This window comes from Syngnathus typhle, linkage group LG17 (assembly GCF_033458585.1).
Source record: "Syngnathus typhle isolate RoL2023-S1 ecotype Sweden linkage group LG17, RoL_Styp_1.0, whole genome shotgun sequence".
NCBI classification, from domain to species: Eukaryota; Metazoa; Chordata; class Actinopteri; order Syngnathiformes; family Syngnathidae; genus Syngnathus; species Syngnathus typhle.
The window spans coordinates 1,807,460-1,830,970 of record NC_083754.1 but is presented as its reverse complement, the minus strand read 5'-3'; the positions used below and the strand labels follow the sequence as shown (position 1 = coordinate 1,830,970).

Here is a 23,511-nt window from a genome sequence, read left to right as displayed (position 1 = left end):
CAAAACAATGAGCGCCAGACATACACAACAATATATCAGTATCTTTTATTGTATGACAATGAACAAAGTGCCGATGATGTTATCATCACCATTACGACAAACGACACAGCAAGTAACATCACTTTGAGCGACGGTAAAGTGGCGAAAGGTAGTGCAAAATGCTTCACTTAAAAAGCAACACTGTCAATATTACGCTGCATATACAATAAAGCCACAGAGGAACGCTCCCCATTCAAACGAACGACTGAAACGTCCACATATCAAATTGTTAAGTCATGCTTGCAAGTGCTGCAGCAGGCTACATAGTTAGGTGAAGCGCAGAGTCACTAAAGCAAAAGGTTCTGGTGGTTCTCATTTCTGCTTGCGACTAGAAAAAATGACAGGTGAAGTCAAACCAGAATATTTCCAAGCAGGTTTCAAATGTGGAGAAAAAAAAAAGTCAGGTTTGCCATCATATCTCAAGGAAGTCATTAATCTGCATGCAGTGTTCTAACATGCTTCAGACAGCTGGATGTATATATATATATCTTTATATATTTTAGCTGTAGAAAAAAAGTTCTTTAGTAGCCCTATTTGAGAGCTCCAGTGATTCATGAGGTTAGGTGGTTTCTGTAGCATGCCAAAGCCCTGCAGCACTATCACGCTTGGATGCTGAGGCACGTAGAGCCCAGCCCAGCCCAGCCAGTTGAGCTTGTCAACAAAACTCTGGACGGCGGTGGCGTTAGCACAAACGGCCAAGCATAGCAGCCAGACAGCCCGAACCTGGGCGGCTCCCCACGCTACTTTCTTTGTCTCCGGCCCGAGCACGAGAACCATTGCGGACCGGAGAATATTTACGACTCAATTTGCTTAATGGACGATGTACGAGCACAAAAGAATCAAAGTCGATTACTGAGACGGAAAGCGGAGAGACTCACTTGCTGCAAACCAGCATTTCTTCATTTGACGTGACCCGTGTCTGCAGCGTTTCAATCAGCGTTACCCAGATTTCACCCGAGAGAGCGAGACCGCCTCAACCCTGACTCGCCGAGCGGAAGCTTATCAAATATTAATGAAGTCAGCTTTTTTTTTTTTTTAATTTTAATATGACTCCGAGTTGTCATCAAAAGATGTGCAAAAAAAGGCGCCGTGGAGGGAGTGAGCAAACATTGACAAGTGCACTTGCTCCCGACAGATTCCTCATCCATCATCATCCGGCACGGAAAGTGTTTTGATGCCCGTTCAGCGGGCTCAAAGAGCAGAAGCGACACGGTTGACGTTCTTCTCCAAAAGAAAGCCGCAGGAACAGAAAAAACATTCCTCCACGTAACAAGCTGGCTCCTCCAGATACTGTCATTCTGGACAAATCCCCTCGTGGATTAGACTTCTGATGTGCCGTCACTCAACTCAACTATAAATCCTAACAGCGTGTGACCGTAAATATATACTCATGGCGCATGTCCTCCCGCAAGAGCGAAAGTGATGCTCGTCCATCATGTTTCCCCCCCCCCCCCTCAACCATCAATCCCCCTTATTTCCTAAACCATCTAGAACGGGTCTCTAGATGAGGCTAAAAGGTACACGTCGGCCCCGACGGGAGCGTCGGAAGCACAACAAGGAAGCTCCGAGCGTTCACCTTCATCACTGCAGCTGGCAGCCTCGACAGTCGTCCTCAGGCTCGGTGTTGTCGGATGAGTAAGAGCTCTCCTCGCTCACTGTCGAACGCGACACAATTCGATTAGACAATGTTGATGACAAGGCAACAACGGCGCACAACGCAAGCGCGCCAAGAGCCGCGTTCGTTCGATATGATATTTGAAGACTTACGCCATTCGGTCTGCACAGGGAGGAAAGCTTTGTCGCCGTTCTCCCTGATCATCTCTTCGATCCTATCCAGGAGATTGGACACGCTCTTGTCCTTGCCAGGGGTCTTACTGTCCAAGACGTGGTAATAGTTCCCACAGTACTCCAGGAGTCTTTGGAGCTCCCGGCCCCCTCTGAGTATGTGCTCCTCGATGGGGGTTCGGCCCAGCCAGTCCCCGCAGCTGAACAGTACCATGGTGTGGAGGCAGGCGGCGTCGCCGAAAAGAGTCTCGATGTGGGCCAGGAGGGTTCTTCTCTTCCGGGCGGTGAGGGAGGAGACCACGGGGAGAACCAGCAGCAGAGTGTGCGGCCCGGGTCGCAGGAGGGCGGCGCCGCGCTGCGACTCCTGACGGATGCGCTTGGGCGTGCGCCGCACGGAGAACCAGTCCCAGCCCGGGGTGTCCACGATGGTCACCCGGCGACCGGACACCAGCGCCTGCCTTCGGAGACAGAGGTCCGTCTCCTGGCCGGACTCGAAGAAGCGACGGCCCAGGATGGCGTTCCCCACGGAGCTCTTTCCGACACCCTTCCAGCCTAACAACAGCAACCTCAGTTCTGCCGGGACGAGCGAGGAAAAAAGAAGAGGAACAAATATTCAACAATGACAAAAAGCTCCTCCATACCTCTGGGAGGACCTCCAATCATCTGCTCTCTCTGCCTAACGTGCTCCTCCATCCTCATCCTCTCCTCCTCCAGAGCTCTTCTTGCCTGCTCCTCCTCCAGCAAAATCAGCTCGTTCACCTCAAAGTACCAACCTGAACAAAAAGCAAGCCGGCTTTCATCCAACGGTCGTATATAATAAAAAAAATAAAAAAAGCTGCACATATCGCTGATGTCAGCTAACCTTGATTGTCAGTGATCATCTCCTCCACCTTTTCCATCAGCTCAGGCACCTGTGTGTTGTCCTCTGTGTCTTTCCAGCTGTTATCAAAAGCATGATACCTGCAACCACAAGTTCTTCATAGGTTCTACTCGACTCCCGATACGTATTGTGTTTTGCGTGCAGGAGGTCAGTCTCCTACCTGCTTCCACATCTCTCCACCAGCCACTGCAAGGCCTCTCCCGTGTTGGCGATGTGCTCCTCAATGAAGACGCCCTTCTGCAACTTGTCCACTCCAGTGAAAAGCACCATGGAGTATCTCCACGTTCCACCCCCCAGCGCCCCGAGCTGCTCTTCGGCGGCTCTCCTCTCCGTGTCGGTGAAAGGCTGCGTGACGGACACCACCAGCAGGATGGCGTGAGGTCCGGGAGGGCACAGGATGGCCCCCATGCAGGGCCCTTCACTATCCAGGCTGGGCGGCGGTCTTGGCAGGCTCTCCGACTCGGCGCCCGTGTTGCCGTTATCGTCCGCTTCGGCGTTGTCCTCTGCGTCGCTGGGGATGGCCCATGAGGGCGTGTCTACCACCGTGACACGACGGCCGAAGATCTCCGTCTGACCCACGTTGCTGTGAGTAGTCTCCGTGCCGGCGTCGAAAATTTCTTCTCCCAGGATGTTGTTGGCTGAGGAGGTCTTACCAGATTTTGGACCCCCGAGGATCAGCAGCCGGCGTTCAGGAGGGTGACGACCCCTGACGTCGCCTGCTGAAACTAGGGGACATCGGTAAGTAACCTCACTTAGTAAAGTTCTGTTGTATTTAACACCATTTTAAACTTTAAGAAGTGCTTGTTTATGTGCGATTCATTTTAAGTTAATCACTAGTCAGGTTTTTTTTTATGCTTGCTTCCAAATAGTTTTCAAAAATCTTGAATCTCCCTCATCTGAGCTCCTTTACAGCTTGAGAACTCTTCTCCTTCAATGAGTCTAATTTAGTTCTCAGCATGCTGCCTTTTTTTTCTCTTCCATCCCAAAAAGAAATGTGGGTCAGAGAAGAAGCGGAACCCCGAACGCTTTCCAGGAAGCACATCATATACACAAACGTGATTTTTTTTTTTTTTTGTCAAACCAAAAGTTAGGAAGTGTATGCATTGTGATGTCAACACTGATCATGATATACATTCCAAATGGCTCTGCAGGGCTGATACAAACGGGAAGCATTCATTGACATGGGGAGGGGGAGCAAAGCGATGGAGAGCCATCCAGCTCCCTACGTGCTGCTGACACACTCCATGCACAAGGACTAAAGCAACAGTTTCTCAGGATTGACGCGGTCGAGAATTTCCAACCTAAATCTGATCATGGAATGAAAGGCTCTGAGCTGGAGGTGTGCGACAAAGGATGAAAACACACTTACCGGTGTCAGAGGCAGAGGACACAGCAGCCATCTTGTGTGTAGAACCTCTGGCTTCCTCCTCCTCAGCCCCCCTCCTCCGTCTCCTTCTCGCCTCCACCGTGGATGCCTCTTGTCGCCTCTTTAGAGAGAGCACCGAGCGGCGATGGATCCTAAGCAGATCCAAGCAGCTGGCGGCTCAAGTGCTCTTCTTCTCTGACCCTCATTCTACTGCAGCGCTAGCCCTCTGTGGTCTTCCTCCTCTGCCATTCAAACTCCCCCTCCCCACTTTGTTTGGTCATCTTTTTAACCCTTCGCCCCAATCTTTTGCGCCATTCCTTCTGTTCCTTATCCCACTTCTCCGTTGTGTCAGCACTCTCCCTCTTTATCTAATCGATCTATCTGAGTGGACAGAGCAACCTCTGTGTACCCGAGGTGTCCATCCTTGCAGCAGCAATGACAGAATGTTTCATCACATTTAAAGCAAAAGAGAACGCTGTTGCTCGCCACCAGCATCGGCAGCAGCATCTGTGGGCAGTGGATGCAGACTGCGGTGAGGAGGACAGATAGAAAGATGGATAGACAGAGCGGGAGAGAGAGAGAGGGGGCGGGGGCTTTACAAGATATTCAAGAGGCGAGAACACCTTATTTACAGATGAATGTATCCTGCAGCTGCTGCACCAAGCACAAACTGTTTATAGGACGCCCGCACACACAATGACGTACACCGGATGAATAAATCCAAACGGTCATGTAAAATGCATGCACAGCCACGTTACATAATACACGCACACACGCGGGCGAGGGAGCAAACAATTAGCAACACAAAACAGTGTCCCTTGGCGTGCATTATTTCTCATGGATGAATCAGGATTAGAAAGTGTTTACAATGAAGAGAACAGATCAAATCCCCAGTAATGTGCTTAAGTCATCATTTACAGGTTAAAACTTTTACTGTGACGTAAGATAGAGTTGACGTACATTAGGGAATTATTTATCCTTGTATTTTGTAAATATGGTATTATGAAATTGCCTAAGGCGTTTTTATATGTTTTCAGAAAACGAACATTCAACAAATGACTCCATGTGCCACGATCACCTCAATGACTGATAATCTAACCATGCATAAAGAAAACCATCATTTTTGCACATTGGTATCTTTCGTTTATTGATTTTGAAAAGCGTACATAAGTTTTGAAATTCTCCACAGCACTCTGCCGTATGTGGCTAAAAGTGTCACAAACAACGTGCCGTACAGCGGCATACAGTGTCGTAAAAGCGCCTGCAGCTCGTGCAAAAGGCTAAAGTCGGCTTCTTGGTTCGCGTCTGTCAGTGCCAAAAGGAGTCTTGTCAAACATTTGGAGTGGGCACAACCCCAATTGAGAATCATGGCAGGAGCTGACGATTTCATGAAATATCGTTCACCACTGGTTTCAAGATATGCGAGCAAGGAAATGGCTTACAACTTCAGTGATAGGAAGAAGTTCACAACGTGGAGAAAGCTGTGGATCTACTTAGCTAAGGCTGAAAAGGTTTGCCATTTTGTCGTTGTGCAATGACAATTTACCTTTGCTGTAAATGCATCTTCTATTTACTAATGTATCGACCTTCACGAAGGGAGATCAAGTTCCTTGCTCTAAAAATAGCCCCCACCGCTAACACACTCCATACAGTGTCTCTTTTACATTGGATATGTGCATGTCTGTATTCCTTTAAAAAAAACAAAGTATTTTCTTGGCCTATACCAGTACGGACACTGCTATATAATTTAATTAATGTTTCACAATAAATCAATCTCACATGATGTTAAAATACATCTGACAGATAGTATTAACAGATTGCTACTCAAACTTGAGTTAAAGTCCCAATGATCGTTCCACACATTTGGGTGTGGTAAAAATTGTCCGCTGCATTTAACGGCATCCCTGCGTGATTTGGATCCATCGTCAGAGGGGAGCAGCAGCGGAGCCCCATTTCAACCCCTTACGCTGAGTGCCAAGCAGGGAAGAAACGAGTACCGTTCTTATAGTCTCCGGTATGACCCGGCCGGGGGTTGAACCCACGACCTCCCAATCTCAGGGCGGACACTCAAACCCAAGGCCACTGAGCTGGTAGCTATGTTCCTCCAATTATTGTCTAGTCTGCCTGTAATATAATGAGCCAACTGAAATGATTTCATTCTTGAGTGCACGTTTTCCGCATTAAAAGTCAAAGCGATTGGAAGCAACAGCTTGCTCAATTGAATTGAACGTGACGTTAAGCGGTGGCAGCCCCAAGCTCACATGCATCTCCTCACATGACTCTTCTACTCTCAGTCCATGTTTGCACTTTCAGACATTCTTCTTGAGTCAACATAGCTTGGGCTGTGTACAAATGTGTCGGTAACAGGAGACTGCTCCACTAATGGGGCCTCAACAGAGCTCAACTTTGTTGACCTATTTGAGATTAATGTCGTCTGCGCGCTCTGTGGGGACCCGGAAACGTATTGACCTTTAACAAGCCAGGCCTCGGAAGTAGTCAATTATTTGAAGGTCGGTGCCGAGTTGCCCGGTTACTAATCTATTATATCCTCCTGTCACATGACTGCTGTAATTTAACCACAAAAAAAGCCCCAATATAATCAGGATATGAAATCATGTTACAAAGGCATCACATGCAAAGATAATCAAATCAATAGCAGAGACCTTCTTTCCCCATTTTGAACAACCCTGTAATTGGAACCACATTGCCTGCATGCACATAAAATTGGGATTGCCATTTCCTTGATCAGGGATCTGGAATTTAAAAGTAAAATTCATGTTCACATGCAGAACTCCATCCAGCTGATCTCATCTTTACTTGATCTCCATTGCTCTCCTCAGGCTTTGGGTCTGCCCATCACGGACGAGCAGATTGTGGAGATGGAGAGCCACGCGGAGGACATCGACTTCGTCATGGCGGCCGAGGAGGAGCGTAAACTCAGGCATGATGTGATGGCTCACGTGCACACCTTTGCTCACTGCTGCCCTGCCGCGGCGCCCATCATCCACCTGGGAGCCACCTCATGCTACGTTGGAGACAACACCGTAATGAGAACAAGAATTGCATGCGTATTTCGGCTATCTGGACTTGAGCGTAAACGTGAGCTCTAGCATGCACCTGATTTTGCTCTACCTCCTCAGGATCTAATTATGCTGCGCGATGGCTTCGACATTCTCTTACCCAAGGTGAGGCTCAGCTGTTTTGCCCCAAGTGTGCACATCCATCCATCCATCTAATTAAATCAGCACAATTAGTCGTTTGGAAATGACGACTCTCAAATTCACGTGTGTTCTTTTTGTTTTGACAGTTGGCAAGAGTCATTGACAGACTGTCCAACTTTGCAGAGAAGTACTCGGCCCTCCCCACACTTGGCTTCACACACTACCAGTAAGTCCGTTTTTTTTTTTTTCCTTTTTCACTGCATGTAGTTTTCTTGTCCAAATCTTTGGTGCCCGCAGGCCGGCCCAGTTGACCACGGTAGGAAAGCGGGCGTGCCTGTGGCTGCAGGACTTGACCATGGACATGCGTAACCTGCAGCGAGCCCGCGATGACCTGCGTTTCCGTGGGGTCAAAGGTACCACTGGCACCCAGGCCAGTTTCCTGCAACTCTTTCAGGGAGACCACGACAAGGTAAAACAATTCTTTGTAACTTCCCCACACGTTTGTATTAAAGACATCTGGTCATGTGAGTGATTCATCATCCATTAGGTGGAAGAGCTTGACAGGTTGGTGACAGAGATGGCTGCTTTCAAAAGGTAAATTGGGGATACATATTTGTGCTCCTAGATTGTCTGCCCTCTAGAGGCAAGAGAGTGGAGTGCACCCGAGTGTCTCAATATTTTGGTATATAGTTATATGTGAATGGCAAAATACTTGCTACACACCTGCATGTGCACTGATAGTAATAATTATGATTATAGAAATAGAACACAACACAGAAGAAGCTCGCATTTGTGGAGTTGACATGTTGAAGCAGTGAAATATTTTTCACTTGTGCTACACAGCGCCTACCTAGTGACTGGACAGACATATAGCCGTAAAGTGGACGTCGACTCTCTATCCAGCCTTGCCAGTTTAGGAGCTACTGTTCATAAGGTAATGTAATGGTAATTAGGGAAATGCCTCCCTCTAGTGGTGGAGATGCGCAATGGGAGATGTGCGATACTTTTCCACAGATTTGTACTGACATCCGCCTACTAGCCAATCTGAAGGAGATTGAGGAGCCTTTTGAGAAAGAACAGATTGGTACAGCCACTCACTAATATCTTTCATGTATTTGGACCAAAAGTTAAAATTTATTTGCAACAGAATCCAATATTATCACCTCTACACTGATGGCATCCCTTTTCTCTCGCATCGCTGTGCAGGTTCTAGCGCCATGCCGTACAAGAGGAACCCCATGCGCGCCGAGCGTTGCTGTAGCCTTGCCCGTCATTTGGTGGCGCTGATGGCTGACCCACTGCAGACGGCCTCAGTGCAGTGGCTGGAGCGCACGCTGGACGATAGTGCCAACCGGTCAGCCATCTTGAATTATTGAGAATGGGGAAACGTGTTACTGTCGCTGACTGACGACACGCTCCTAAGTTCCTTCAATTTATGCAGCCGGCTTTCTCTTTCTCCTATAGGAGGATCTCCCTGCCGGAGTCTTTCCTGACTGCTGACATCATCCTCAGCACTCTGCAGAACATCACAGAGGGTCTGGTGGTCTACCCCAAAGTCATCGAAAGACACATCCGCCACGAGCTGCCCTTCATGGCCACCGAGAACATCATCATGGCCATGGTGAAGGCCGGAGGCAACCGACAGGTACGAGCCGAGACTCAGCAGCGACGCCTCAAATCGTGTGTCGATCGTCGTCATCGTAGTCATGGAGAAGAATTGTTCTTACCGCCGTCTCAGGACTGCCATGAGAAGATCCGCGTTCTGTCTCAAGAGGCGGCAGCGGTGGTCAAGCAGGAGGGCGGGGATAACGACCTGCTGTCTCGAGTGCAGGCTGACCCTTACTTTGCTCCCATTTTGGGACAACTCGATGCCATACTGGACCCCAAGACCTTTATTGGGCGTGCCCCCCAACAGGTAAACCAGAACTTTCATGATGTGATACGGCATGTAAATGACTTCTTCTATTTGCGTTGTACTCCTCCAGGTGTCCAGATTCCTGTCTGAAGAAGTGCGCCCTCTACTGGAACCTTACAACTCCAAAATGGATGTCAAGATTGAACTTGAGCTCTAACACGTCAAGCACATTTGATATCTTGCTGAAGACAACGTGGTAACCTGAAGAAAGATCATCGTTCATTTCTCTGCAATGGTTTTCAATTTCAACCTGCTGGATGACTTTTTAAAGTTAAAATGCCAATAAAGTAAACAAACGAGTAATATGCCTCCTTGTCGTGTGTCAGATTTATGAAACAAAGCCAAAATATTCTCATTCCTTTTTGCTTTCAAAAGATGCCGAGTTATTATTTATTTGCTTTTTACATATTTTATAGTTTAAGTCCTGGGTGGGAATGAGAACCCCCCCCAAAAAAAATATTTCCTCCAAAGGGAATGTGTTGTCATGGATACCATGTGCCTGAGAAGAGTGCCTCAGCTGCACTTCACCTGCAAATGTCATTATTGCATGTTCAAGTGTGACCTCACAGTTCCGAATGCCATCGGCCATGTCGCTCACTATTTATTCGTCTCCAAATTGCTCACATGTTGAAATTCTATGCGTGTCAATAGAGTTTCCTAATAAAGTCATTTTGTTTTTCTCCCCATTAGGTTCCACTCTTGATCCAGTAAACCGAGGAAGGGGTCTCTGACAACATCAGGTTAGCATTTCCTATTTTCTTCTCTATATATTTTTGACTTTAAATATACATAGACACAGTATGTTCAAAACTACTGAATAAAATGGATCGAGCAGTAATAATGCACGTGGTGCACATGGTGGCACTATTTAACTATTAGTGGTTTCTCCTATTAACCCTTGAAATGAGAAATACATTTCAATTAATCTATAGAAATAGCATCCTATATCTGCACTAGTATTAGAAGCAGTAAGAAAAAAGCAACTGAGCCATTTTATACTCCAAACAAAGCCCTTTAATTCTTCTGATATCATTTCTGGAATATGAAATAATGCCACGATTAGTGCATGGTCAAAGAATAGCAGGAAATGTCTGCCCTTGGTCTTCCTCCCCCTCCATCTGTCAGCTGGCTAGACAATAGATGGAGGGGAACAGCAGAGGAAAAATGTTTCCTTCTAACGGAATGAGAACGACTACCTACATGATCATACAAATACAGGCCCGATTGGAAAATTGATTTTCCCAGAGGTTGTCTTAAAATAATACAACAATAAGATACATTCTATACTTACCGACCAGTAGGGGCGCTGCGGAGTACTTCCACTGAAGCCCATATTTAGTAGGGGGAGAAAAGCGAGCTCCCACAGTTCTAACTTAATCAAGCTCTCTGTTTATATTGACACTGCAACCAAATGATATTTGTATACTTCTTTTATTGTTGCATTTTTTGAAATTCACTCGGGGCCCCAACTTAAAAAGAGAATACTTGGCCCCCAGTGTATGTGGTAGTCTTCCCTGACAGCATTCTTTCACATACTCCGCGCTGTGTGATAACTCGAGGAGGGGGTGGGGGGGCACAGCCTTGAATTCTCTGGGAATTTCTCAAGAGCCTTCTGTTGCCCGTATTCTGCCTACCAGCTTGTTCACCGCATCAGATTTACCGTATTTTCCGGCCTATAAGGCGCACCGGCCTATAAGGCGCACCTTCAATGAATGGCCCATTTTAGAACTTTATCCTTATATAAGGCGCACCGGACTATAAGGCGCACCATTAATGCATCATGTCAGATTTTTAATCCAAATCAAATCATTCTCCATTTTATCTTTTTTATTTCAACTTCAGACGGAAACAAATTACTTTATAATCATAAAATAATGATCCATAGTCTTTTTGAGTCATGATTCATAGTCTTCAGCGGGCCACTTATGATTGATTTCATGACACAATGCTTTGGGCCAGTTTAAATTTAGAAATTTGGTCCATATATAAGGCGCACCGGGCTATAAGGCGCACTGTTGGTTTTTGAGAAAAATTTAGGTTTTTAGGTGCGCCTTATAGGGCGGAAAATACGGTAACTTGATTCGTTTCATATTATTCAAAAGCAACCAGATTTGTTTAAAGATGTTTCCATCTTGCTGAGAGGCTGTTAAAATGACCAAATGTTCTTAAATGACTCAGGAATTCAGAGGGAGTCCACTGTTCCTCAACCCCCAACCCTGCTGTTTTCTTTATTAAGAAATAAAGTAAAGAAAACTCATAAATTCCTCTTGGAGGCCCCTGATGTATGTAAATGTCAGCAAAAGGTCTGGCTCCTTCATTGTAATGGCGGAGAGCATGTTTTATGTGACGCCCGCCTTGTTGCTTTTGACTTGGATTCAGAAAGGAGCTCCTTCTACGCTCCTCTAATCTCTCCTCGCACCTGCTCGGGCTCAGAAACGTAGGCAAGGTTCCTATCAAGCCACGGAGGACTTGCTTCCATGTCCACTTTTGCAGACCGATCCGTTCCGCTGCTACCTGTCATGTCTTATCATCACACCGCCAAATCCTGCACATTCCACCTGGGAAGTCCACTTTATCTGCAAGAAAGCTGCCTCTGCCAAATTTTGGAGGCTTAGAGAGGATGACGAGGTCAGAGTTTGGGAGCAATGGCGGAGGAGGGGGGGGGCGGCCCACTTACAGAATAGAGACTGGATTGTCCACAAGGGAAGAGAGGCCTAGAGAAGCAGCTGACATATGAAGCAAGACCAAAGTGATGATGGACTGAGCAAGAGCAGGATGAAGAGTGGGCACGGGCGGCCGTGATGTCACCCGACGGCGGTGGCGGCCTTGAGAAAGATGGCCTTTTGCTGAAAAATGCCAAGCGCACCACATTCCAGCTCGCCACACAAAGGCCCACCCTCGTCTGGAGCGCTCTGGCTCAATCAGACAAGGGATAATTATATAATTAGGGGCAGACATCAGATATTATGTTATGTTATCAGACAATGAAAGGAGTCTGGCCTTTTTGAGGCAGGCGCACATGCACGTGTGGGGCTCCCTCTGTGGCTTACGGATGACTAACGGCTAGAAATTGACCTTTTAGCCTTTGCTGATAAAAGCTTGGATTGTTGTAGCGTGTGTGTGTGTGTGTGTGTGTGTATGAGAAGGTGGGGGCTTTTGGTACTCCGATGACCAGGCAGTAAGAAATAAATGGGCTCTCTCGCAAAGGCTCCTTTATGTCATGTAAGAAAATGGAGGACTCGGGGCAGAACACCTGGAAAGGAAACGCCCGACTGAAAATGGATGGATTGATATTGTGATGACGTCGTCGAGTCTCTTACGAAGTCGTGCTGATTATTTTCACGATTTTACGGGGATATACACTACCATGCAAAAGTTTTGGGTCACTTAGAAATGTCATTAAAATAAAATCTCGATTTTTCAATGACGATTTATTATTGAAATGATTAAAAAAAATGACATTTTAAAATTTAAAAAATTTAAAAAATCCTGTTTTTTCAATGATGATTTATTATTAAAATTATTTAAAAAAAAAAGACATTTCAAAATTCAATTTTTCAAATTATTTAGAAAATCCTATTTTTCAATGTGCATAACATAAACTAATCAGCCATACATTCCGTACCTATTTTACGTCTGCTTTTGAAAGCAATATCTACAGGCCCATTTCAAGCAACCGTCCCTCCACTGGTCCATTGTGTTTGCTAATTGTGTTTGAAGGCTAATGGATGATTAGAAAAAAAAAAAAAAGCCTTGTGCAATGATGTGAGTTTTCACTACATTGTCTGGGTGACCCCAAACCTTTGAACAATAGTGTAGGTAGGATGACCAAACAGTCTGAGCAGGCAGGATTGAAGTTCCCACACGAGAATGGAGAGCCAGTGACCCTCCCGGGTTGGCCAGCACCCAACTTGCATCGTGCCCTCGGCTTTGGGTGTGTGTCCATCGCAGAATAGACCATTGTTGATCACGTAAAAAAAGGAGAGCCAGGGCTAGAGGAGGTGGCGAGAGACCGGAGCTGAGCCCCTGGACAATAAAGTCGCCTCTCACGACAAAGTCATCATTTCCCCAACTATTTTTTTTTGTTTATTCTTCTCGTTGCAGCCTGCAGGCGATCTCTCATCCCAATCCAAAACAAAGAGTCTCGTTGCAGATTAGCCGCAAATCTCCAGCTACCAAATTAGATTTGGATAGTAGACGTGCTTTGAGATGGTGAGAAATGTCTGCCCAAATAAGAATAGCTGCCACTACCAATGATTCCCGTTTAGAATCATGCTGTTTTTAGAGACTGGTGACATGTTCTCAAGTGGAGCTGCCCCTCCCCTCGACTCGACCCCCCTAGAGGTTTGGATTGCTTGGAGCCTTTTCAGAAAGAGCAAATAGTTGGCCCAGCTGAGTTTTACTAGCATGGAACATCATTGCAAATAAACTGCTTTTTGAAGTCATGCCATCTTTTTAAATGGCGGCCAAATGCTATCGGGGATATTATCTTTCTCTGGAAATGTTCAGAAAGCAAATGAATCCCGAAATGGATGCTGCCAGATACCTCTGCTTCACGGACTTTGTTTGGAAAGTTGCGTCCTACTTGCTCAGACAGTGATGTCATCGTTTCAGTTCAAATGGAACGATTCCTCTCTACCTGATCCACGGGCCACTTGACGTCAAAGAAGTCCCCTTCCCTCCCTCCCCCAAGCTGTCCTGGATTTCCATCATTGGTATTTCCGCATGTCTCCCACAGATGCAAAATAAAGGCCATCCGAGTAACGGTTCTAATGTGGAACAATAATAACTGGAGGGGAACTGAACGAGAGGCTTGTTGACCTTTCCGAGCTAAACTGGTCCCGGCTTGTGTCTGTGCACTGCTGAGCCCATTGTCTTCTCGGACCTTATCATTGTGTTGCAGTTTCCTCTCCCCGCTGGGTGTGCGTGTTGCGAGGGCTTGCAAGTGTCCTGTCCTCCTGCTCGACGTTATGAAGATGAATTGAAACCCGATTGCGAAGCTTCACGAAGTACGGCTCGTTTCGGACAGGTGCGATTCTCGGCTTCTGACGGGAAATTTCTTTTTATAGCCACATCTGCTCCGGTCGGCCTCCTATAACCGGCGTAGGCGAAACGCGTCCTGTGATGTCACCGTCGGCTTTTGTTCTTCCCAGACAATACGCCCACACCGCTGGGATTCCCCTGCCCCGGCAACAGGGGGAGCTCTTGTGTTCCGATGGTATGCGCACCGTGACTCATCGCCTCCTTTTCTCCCACGCATCGCACACGCATTGAAAGTGTCTTCCTGTCTACCCGAGCGCTATAGCGGCACATACAATGCATCAGGAACAATGAGGACATGTAGGGTGGACCGTTGTCCCGGGCAACCGATACGGCAACACTGACCTTGGCACCGTAACGCATGCTCCTTATTGAATCAATGGCCGTATTGATGCTCGTGGAGAGAGTGAGACGACACAGGGAAATGAGAAGGGCAGAGAACAACTGTGTGTGTGTTGTAATGCTGAGTGTGCAAGCTGTATTTACACACATTTTGGAGGATGCTTTACTTTGTCAGGTACTTGATGCTGACATCGGAGGATAAACGTTGCTTTCCGTACGACAACTTGGATCCGCTGCTGATGTAGGAACGGATAAGGGAATGGCCATAACAAACTACCTTTGGTCATCAAAGCTATCCTACTATTGTTCCTCCATGCACAGGAAGAAAGCTTTGTTGTGTTATTGTTGGATGAGGGAGAATGTGTGTGTGTATTTGTGAAATATGCATAATGTGTTATGTAGATTGTAGTATGCGTGGTGACAGGAAGCCTCGGATTTCTGTACCTGAGTCAGAGCGGAAGAGAAGCTTGCCGTGCAGGAAAACACCTGGGAGCTGAGCGAGAACAAACAAACCCAGAGGAGGGAAGAGGAAGAAGAAGCAGGCAGGATGGGGAGGGAGGGAGAGAAGTAAGGGAGAGCAGCTGCTCTTCGAGCCTTCGCCAGAGTCCAGGAAAAAGGCCGAGGAAGAGAAAGTTCCGGTCTATACGTCAGTGCGAGCATCATCGCGAGTGATTTGAGTGGATTTGAATCACATCTGCTGCATCACTAATGGATATTCATTGCTACGAATATGATCATTTATTGATGGACCTTTTATGGGTTTTGACATCAGCCCTTTAGGCAATGGATATCTGAATGCTAACGGTGGCGCAACACATGTAGACAGATGATAGTGGGGCTTTTTTTTTGCCATCTTTGCTTATGTGTAATGTCCACATCAAAAGATAAAAGGCCTCATTCTCTGATATAAATAAAATGCTATTATTCGTCACAATTGATTTGGTTTCGAGCAACAATGATGCTATTGTTGGCGAGAAGTAACACCCCAAAACATTTTTGCAAGACAACCCTGTCAACTATTTGACGGCGACCCCTCCCAAGGAAAGTGGCTGTGGCTCCAGACGTCATATCCTTGACACTCAGCTGCCATGCGGCCTTCCCACTCTGTCTGAGCGCATGGCATTGTTTTGGGACACAATTTTCATTGTATGCGCTGTAGGAGGGGGAAATCGGTGCCGCAGTAGACGCCAAGCAGGCTCGCACTCGGCGACCTTCATCAGAAGTGGCATCTTTATTGCCTGCGAATTCTCACTCACCCCAATTGTGCCCTCTGGGAGGTAAAAGTGGGATTTCCCCGTTTCCACCCTCGTCATCTCTTTCACAAGCAACACCTTTCTCTTACCTTCTGCTCTTGTTTCTTCTCCTCCCACGACTAAATCATTAGATCATTTAATTGTGTAAATAGTTCAAGCGAATTTACCCACAAAAAAATGACTTTTAATGACATTTTAATCCAAAAAAGACCATGTAAGTTGTTTTTTTCTTTGTTAAAAAAATGACAAAGTATAGTGAGACTTTTTTTTTATGACAATGTATAGTCAGGCTTTTTTTTTCTTTTCTCTGCTTTGTATAATGCTTCTCGCCCTTGTGTTTAATAAGCAGATCAAACTATTTAAGGTATTTTGGGATACACTTTGTTTCTGTGTCACAGCAGAACTGTTTGGACAAGTCTGATCACTTTGATGACGTGCTCCTCAACTTGGAATAAGTGGACTGAAACTTGAGATGTTGAAAGTTTATTTGTGACTTTGCATTTCCAGGTTAAAGGTGTGTATTTATACACAAGCGTGTTTGTGCACAGCACAGGGAAATGCAGGTGTGTACGTTGCCTCTGCCTAAAAAAGCCTTCCAAGAATTCTGCAAGGAGGACTTTGACATCTTGTAATTTATGACACGAGGAGGCGTTTCAACTTTAAGCTCACAGCTGCACAGCCCAGCGCCAAAGAAAAAGCTCAAGGCAATCCCATTAATTACTTCTGAAGTAGCATTTTATGCTCATCATCTTAAATCTCATTTGGGACACAAAATGAGAAAAGGTGATACATGTTCTGCTGTCAGGATCACCAGGCTGCAATGGACGCAGAGAGAGCACATAAAATACATCATATCAAAAATCAGCCCTGATCTTAAGCTCCCAAGAGGGCAAGGAAAAACCCCGACTAAAAGAAAGGAATAGTCGTATTATTTTATTTCACCATATTTATGTATTTATTATAAATGTATTATTTATTTATATAAATGTCATATTTATTCATATAAAGGCCGGTCCACAAGAGTATTTCTGACACGTAACCGGTCCATGGTGTAAAAAAGGTTGGGGACCAGATCCATTTGCTTGTGAGCTGCTCCATAGAACCATAGATATTCCGGTGTAAGTGAGTGAGGGTTCCATAGTGTAGTGGTTACCTCTCTTGACTTTCACCCCAGTGACTTGGGTTCAAATCCCAGTGACACCTAAAATATTTATCTTAGAAAAATTTGCAACACAGTTGCTCGTGTGCTGCCCCGTATAACCATTGTAACTATTTGCTTGTGAGCAGATCCATGAAACCATAGATATTCCAGATCTTGCGATCTAACCCTAACCCTTACCCTAACCCTAACCCTAGCTCAACCCTAACCCTAGCTCTAACCCTAGTTCGAACCCTAACCCTAGCTCAACCCTAACCCTAGCTCAACCCTAGCTCTAACGCTAACCCTAGCTCTAACTCTAACCCTAACCCTAGCTCTAACCATAACCATAACCCTAGCTCTAACCCTAGCTTAACCCTAACCCTGGCTCTAACCCTAACCCTAGCTTAACCCTAACCCTAACCCTAGCTCAACCCTAACCCTAGCTCAACCCTAACCGTAGCTCTAACCCTAACCCTAGTTCGAACCCTAACCCTAGCTCAACCCTAGCTCTAACCCTAGCTCTAACGCTAACCCTAGCTCTAACCATAACCATAACCCTAACCCTAGCTCTAACCCTAACCCTAACCCTAGCTTAACCCTAACCCTAGCTCAACCCTAACCCTAGCTCTAACCCTAAACTTAGCTCTAACCCTAACCCTAACCCTCAACCCTAGCTCTAACCTTAGCTCTAACCCTAACCCTAGCTCCAACCCTAGTCCTACCCCTAGCTCAACCCTAACCCTAACCCTAGCTCAACCCTAACCCTAGCTCAACCCTAACCCTAGCTCTAACCCTAACCCTAGTTCGAACCCTAACCCTAGCTCAACCCTAGCTCTAACGCTAACCCTAACCCTAGCTCTAACCATAACCCTAACCGTAGCTCTAACCCTAACCCTAGCTTAACCCTAACCCTAGCTCAACCCTAACCCTAGCTCTAACCCTAAACCTAGCTCTAACCCTAAACCTAGCTCTAACACTAACCCTAACCCTCAACCCTAGCTCTAACCCTAGCTCTAACTCTAACCCTAACCCTAGCTCTAACCATAACCATAACCCTAGCTCTAACCGTAACCCTAGCTTAACCCTAACCCTAGCTCAACCCTAACCCTAAACCTAGCTCTAACCCTAGTCCTAACCCTCGCTCTAATTCTAACCCTAGCTGCAACTCTAATTGTAACCCTAACCCTAGCTTTTACCCTAACCATAACTCCAGCCCTAAGCTTTAGGGAGGTGTATGATTATATGGGGCAGCACACAAGCAACTGTGTTGCAAAATGTCTATGGTAATGGGATTTGAACCCAGGTCGCTGGGGTGAAAGTCCAAAGCACTAACCATTACACTCTGGAACCCTCGCACGCAAGTTCAAAGTCAAAGTCAAAGTCAGCTTTATTGTCAATCTCTCCACTTGTCACAACACACAAAGAGACCGAAATTACGTTTTTCTCTATCCCACGGTGACGAGACACATAGCACGATAGACATACAAGTACGCGACACAATATAAAAACAAGAAGGCAGAAATTCAAACAATCAATAGTAAGAGTGATGAATAAATAATAAATAAACAGATAACACAATAAATAAGAGGAGCAAAACGGAGCCAGCAAGCATAGCGCAAAAGTAAAAAACATCATAAACAAAAAAGGCACAAACAATAAATAATAAGAGTAATAATAAATAATAAATAAACAGATAACACAACAAATAAGAGCCAGTGTGCATACAGACAGTACAGACAGTAAAAGTACAAGACGCTACGCAGAACGAGGGAGCGAGTTCAGGATCCTAACAGCCTGGAGTATGAAGCTGTTTGAGAGTCTGGTAGTGCGGGAGCGCAGGCTTCTGTACCTCTTCCCAGAGGGCAGAAGCTCGAACAAAGAGTGAGCGGGGTGACTCACATCACTCACAATCGTGGTCGCCTTGCGGGTGAGATGGGAGGTGTAAATGTCCTTCAAGGAGGGGAGCGAAGCACCAGCAATCTTACCAGCCGTGTTCACTATGCGCTGCAGGGCCTTCAAGTTGTAGTCAGTGCAGCCGCCACCCCAAACAGCAATACAGCTGGAGAGGACGCTCTCAATGGTGCCGCGGTAAAATGCAGTCATGACGGCCGGAGGAGCGCTCGCTCGCCTGAGTTTCCGCAGGAAGTACAGGCGGCGCTGGGCTTTCTTTGCCAGTGATGCGGTGTTGGTGGACCAGGAGAGATCCTCACTGATGTGCACCCCCAGGAACTTGGCGCTGCTCACTCTCTCCACCACAGCACCGTCGATGGTCAGCGGCAGGTGTCGGGTGTGACCCCTCCGGAAGTCCACAACAATCTCCTTGGTCTTGTCGACGTTCAGCAGGAGGTTGTTGTCCCTGCACCACGTGGTCAGAAGGTCAACCTCCAGCCTGTATTGAGTCTCGTCTCCCTTGGTGATGAGACCCACCAGAGTCGTGTCGTCAGCAAACTTCACGAGACGGTTGTCGCTGTAGGTTGCAGTGCAGTCATGCGTCAGGAGGGTGAAGAGCAGCGGACTGAGCACGCAGCCTTGGGGGGCCCCCGTGCTCAGCGTGATGCTGGCGGAGATTTTGTCGCCAACACGTACTACCTGTGGCCTCTGACAGAGGAAGTCCAGTAGCCAGTTGCAGAGGCAGGTACTGAGGCCCAGCGCGTCAAGTTTGCTGATGAGGCGTTGTGGCACAATGGTGTTGAAGGCAGAACTGAAGTCCACAAACAGCAATCTCACATACGAGTCCCTCCTCTCCAGGTGGGTGAGGGCCGAGTGGAGGGCAGAGCAGATGGCATCCTCAGAAGACCGTTTGGCTCGGTACGCAAACTGGAAGGGGTCAATGGTGGGGGGGAGAACGGATCGGATGTGCTCCATGACAAGCCGCTCAAAGCACTTCATGATGATGGGCGTGAGTGCTACGGGGCGGTAGTCATTGAAGCAGGACGGAGCGGGCTTCTTCGGCACAGGTACAATGGTGGCAGCTTTGAAACACGACGGGACGATGGCCTGCTGCAGGGAAGTGTTAAAGATGTCCGTGAAGACATCCGTCAGCTCACCAGCGCAGTCCTTCAGCGCCCGACCCGGGATGTTGTCAGGGCCCGCCGCCTTACGGATGTTGATAGCGGCAAGCGCCCTCCTCACGCTGTCGGCGGAGAGGCACAGGGGCAGCTCGTGTGAAGGGGGAGTGGCCTTTAGCGGGCAAGTGCTGTTCTGAGCGTCGAAGCGAGCAAAGAAGCGGTTGAGGTCATTTAGCAGACGGACGTCGCCTTCACAGCTCTGCGGCGCGGGCTTGTAATCCGTGATGGTCTGAATGCCTTGCCAAAGGCTCCGTGCGTCCCTGCTGTCCTTGAAGTGGGCGGTAATTTTGCACGAGAACGCCCTCTTTGCTTCTTTGATGCCCCGGGACAGGTCGGCCCTCGCAGTCCTCAAGCCAGCCTCATCCCCTGCTCTAAAGGCTTTGTCCCTGGCCCTCAGCTTATGGAATATCTATGGTTTTATGGATCAGCTCACAATCAAATAGTTACAATGGTTATATGGGGCAGCACACGAACAACTGTGTTGCAAATTTTTCCAAGATAAAATATTTTAGGTCTCACCAGGATTTGAACCCAGGTCACTGGGTTGAAAGTCCAGAGCACTAACCACTACACTATAGAAGCCTCGCTTTTGTTGGATGGAATATACATGGTTTTATGGAGAAGCTCACAAGCAAATAGTACGAGATCAGTGGTGCCCAACCTTTTTTGCACCACAGATCGGTTACGAATTAATTGATCGTCGATAAAAAGAAAACGTTTTTTTTTTCCTGAGCGGCTTGGCGGCCCGGTACCAAGTGACCCACGGAACGGTACTGGTCCATGGCCTCTGACGTATGGTATCCCGTTGATTCCCCCAGCAGCAAATCCAAATAAAGTGCAGGAATAAATAGAGCAGCTATAGAAAAGAAGACTTCAACATCCAATGTATTTGATGATCCAAAATAACCAGCTTAGCCACACTGGCTCCATGAAGCAATCAAAGCCAAATGCTAAATTTAGTTGACTTAGTTTGTTTCTGTGTCATTGGTGTGCAACCACCTTTCCGACAATTTACAGCAGCTCGCTCGCTCTTCTCATACTAAACTGAGATCAGACAAGCACATTTTCATGCCTGCCGGCGTGTCCAGCTTGATCCAACAACTCCAGTATCCTCTTGCAATTTCTCAAATCATTAAATCTCTCTCTCTCTCCCTCCCTCCATCCATCCACATTTTCCATTGCATGGACGGAATGAGTCACGAAATGTACGTGCATCCTGAATTTTGAGAGGAATTCCAGATGATGGGGCATCAGGAAGCAAGCTTGTAAACAGGAATATCGGGGAGGAGACCGAAACATGTTGAATGTTTATAAATACACCTGCACCTCTGTTTGACTCTCTAAGCTTTGTGCTCTTCTGGCTTTTATTTCCCAGCCATGATGTTCCCAAAGCCCGGTCTTAGCCGCAACAATGGCAGAAATAGATTTACAGTAGATATTTGAATCAAGCAGCTGACGGCAGTGAAAACATTTCTCCTTATTTGACCTTTCTTAACAAGTCGGGGCACACAAGTGAGAACAAACGTCGAGACATGTGCACACTTGAATGACTTTGTAAATTCCTCCCCCGTTCAGCGCTATCATTTATTAGCACCATTTGATGAGAATTAAGAGCTATTGACTTTGAAAGCGGCAACATAAGAGCATTTTTCATTTGTGCTTCGGAGTCAAAAGGCCTCGTGAAAGCCAAGATAAAAAAAATACAAGTATGTCGGTGAATGTGGCCTGAGAAGGTCTTGAAGGCCTTCAATCCGTGCTACTGATTTTTCCACTCAACATTCCTTTTTTACATGAGCCTTTCCCATTGTAATTCTTCTATTGACATCTCTTTGAACACCTCAACGTTGCATTCTCTCCGCCTTTCGTTCCTTTTGTGAATGTCGCTCTTGAGAAAGCATTCCAGCGATTCCTCACTGTCAGTCTCTCACGCTCTTTTTTGGATTCATCCGTGAGTCGACGTTGATAAATCCTTCTCTGTCACATGGCCCGCTCATTTTTACTTCACTGGATTTTTTGATGGAAAAAAAAAAAATAAAAAAATACCTACCAACCCACACACACACACACACACTGGAAAGCCTTTGTACAGTAGAACTACAGTAGATTTCTGTTTTTCTTCTCTAACATCTGAAAATCCACTATGTCAAATTACCCACCGAACCCTCTGCCATCGACGGAAAAAGGCCCGAAATCAAATGGCATCATTGTTCAATTGAAGATTGGTTCACGGTGCTGTGACCTTCTCCGGATCTTCTGAAAAGCTCTTAAATATTTGAGCCAGTGCTGTCATTTGTCACTCCCTTGCTAAGCATAGAGGCTCCCTCTGTCCATGGGTAAAATGATTGTCAGCTTGGGACAGTGTGTGTGTTAGCCAATATGCAAGGGAAGGGGAGGGGGGTTGATCTTCGGTGCACTTCCATTCATCCTTTGTCCGAACACACGCATGTACACTCCATAGTGTACATGGAACAGTGCATGAACAAACTACACTGTTAGAAATACAAAAAAAATGGAAGTCAAATTGTGTATCCCGCCCGCAGGGCTCCTAACCAAGTACCGCTACTTTTTTGGGAAGTAGAAAAATGTACAAACATTTCCCAGTGCAGCTGGTTGAAATGAACTCAATTGGACTTGATGTACAACGTTAAGAGCAGAGGAAGCACAGTGATGACTTGAAATTTGACTGGCGACTCAAATTGCCTTCCTTTGTTTTTTTGGACTCGCTTGAAAGTTGAAGGTCAAGACTTGAGACTTCCTTATGACTTGCACATATGTGCCTTACTCCCACCTTTGGTATTTTGTAAGGTTGCCTCACAGCCCTGAAAAGAAAAAGGACACGGGTGTCAAAGTCAAGGCCCGGGGGTCAGATACGGCCCGCCACATCATTTTATGTGGCCCGCAAAGACAAATTGTGCATCAAATTTGTGTGTCCTTACTAGAATTGCCAATTTTCTTCACTTTTAATATCTTTTTTTTTAAATATTTGACCAGTTTTTACTCCTCTGGTTTGAAAATGAGTTATTTGTCAGTTTGTTTTGTAGCTTTGGATATAATACGAGGTGCTCATACATTGATTTGGGTAGACAGTCACGACGGCCCTCCGAAAGAAGCTATGACTAAAATGCGGCCCGCCAAAAAAAGGATTTCGACACCCCTGGTTGAAATCTAGGGTTAGGGTTTCAAAGTAGGGCTTTGAGTTACTGGTACATTCTGTAAAAACTAAATTGTGGTTTGTATGTTGTTGGTATCACTTTGCTGGTGGCCTTGGAGAGCTCCTGTATGGCTCGGTGTAAATTTAGCACTATAGCTCATAGCGTTTCCTCCATTGGCCCCGTTAGACAAACAATGGCATCCGAGTATTTGACGCTGTGCTGTTCACCAAAAGTCTCTGAAGGCAAACTTCTACTTTGCCTCCATGAGACTGACTTATAATCTTTTATTTTGGGGCCTTGGCTGGCGGGGGCTGATTTTCATTTGTTAGCATCATTGTTTCCAAAATGTTCCCTAAACATTAGCGTGCA

General features: G+C 46.5%; 2 protein-coding genes across 2 annotated transcripts; one reads left to right on the top strand and one right to left on the bottom strand.

Annotated features, from left to right (window-relative positions):
• Positions 1 to 44: 44 nt before the first annotated feature.
• On the bottom strand, positions 45 to 4,595 carry si:dkey-110g7.8 (GTPase IMAP family member 8). Its single transcript, XM_061304220.1, has 6 exons — positions 4,074 to 4,595; positions 2,865 to 3,429; positions 2,687 to 2,784; positions 2,466 to 2,597; positions 1,807 to 2,397; positions 45 to 1,694 (listed from the first exon to the last, which is right to left on the bottom strand). The coding sequence occupies exons 1-6, from the start codon at positions 4,102 to 4,104 to the stop codon at positions 1,621 to 1,623; spliced, it is 1,491 nt and encodes a 496-aa protein (XP_061160204.1). The 5' UTR covers positions 4,105 to 4,595; the 3' UTR covers positions 45 to 1,620.
• Positions 4,596 to 5,299: 704 nt separating this feature from the next.
• adsl (adenylosuccinate lyase) lies at positions 5,300 to 9,449 on the top strand. The gene is made up of 12 exons (XM_061304023.1): positions 5,300 to 5,581; positions 6,911 to 7,114; positions 7,211 to 7,255; positions 7,378 to 7,457; positions 7,529 to 7,700; positions 7,779 to 7,825; positions 8,075 to 8,165; positions 8,246 to 8,315; positions 8,438 to 8,585; positions 8,696 to 8,876; positions 8,970 to 9,146; positions 9,217 to 9,449. Exons 1-12 carry the CDS (start codon positions 5,438 to 5,440, stop codon positions 9,301 to 9,303), a joined length of 1,446 nt encoding a protein of 481 aa, XP_061160007.1. The 5' UTR covers positions 5,300 to 5,437; the 3' UTR covers positions 9,304 to 9,449.
• The last annotated feature ends 14,062 nt before the right edge of the window (positions 9,450 to 23,511 follow it).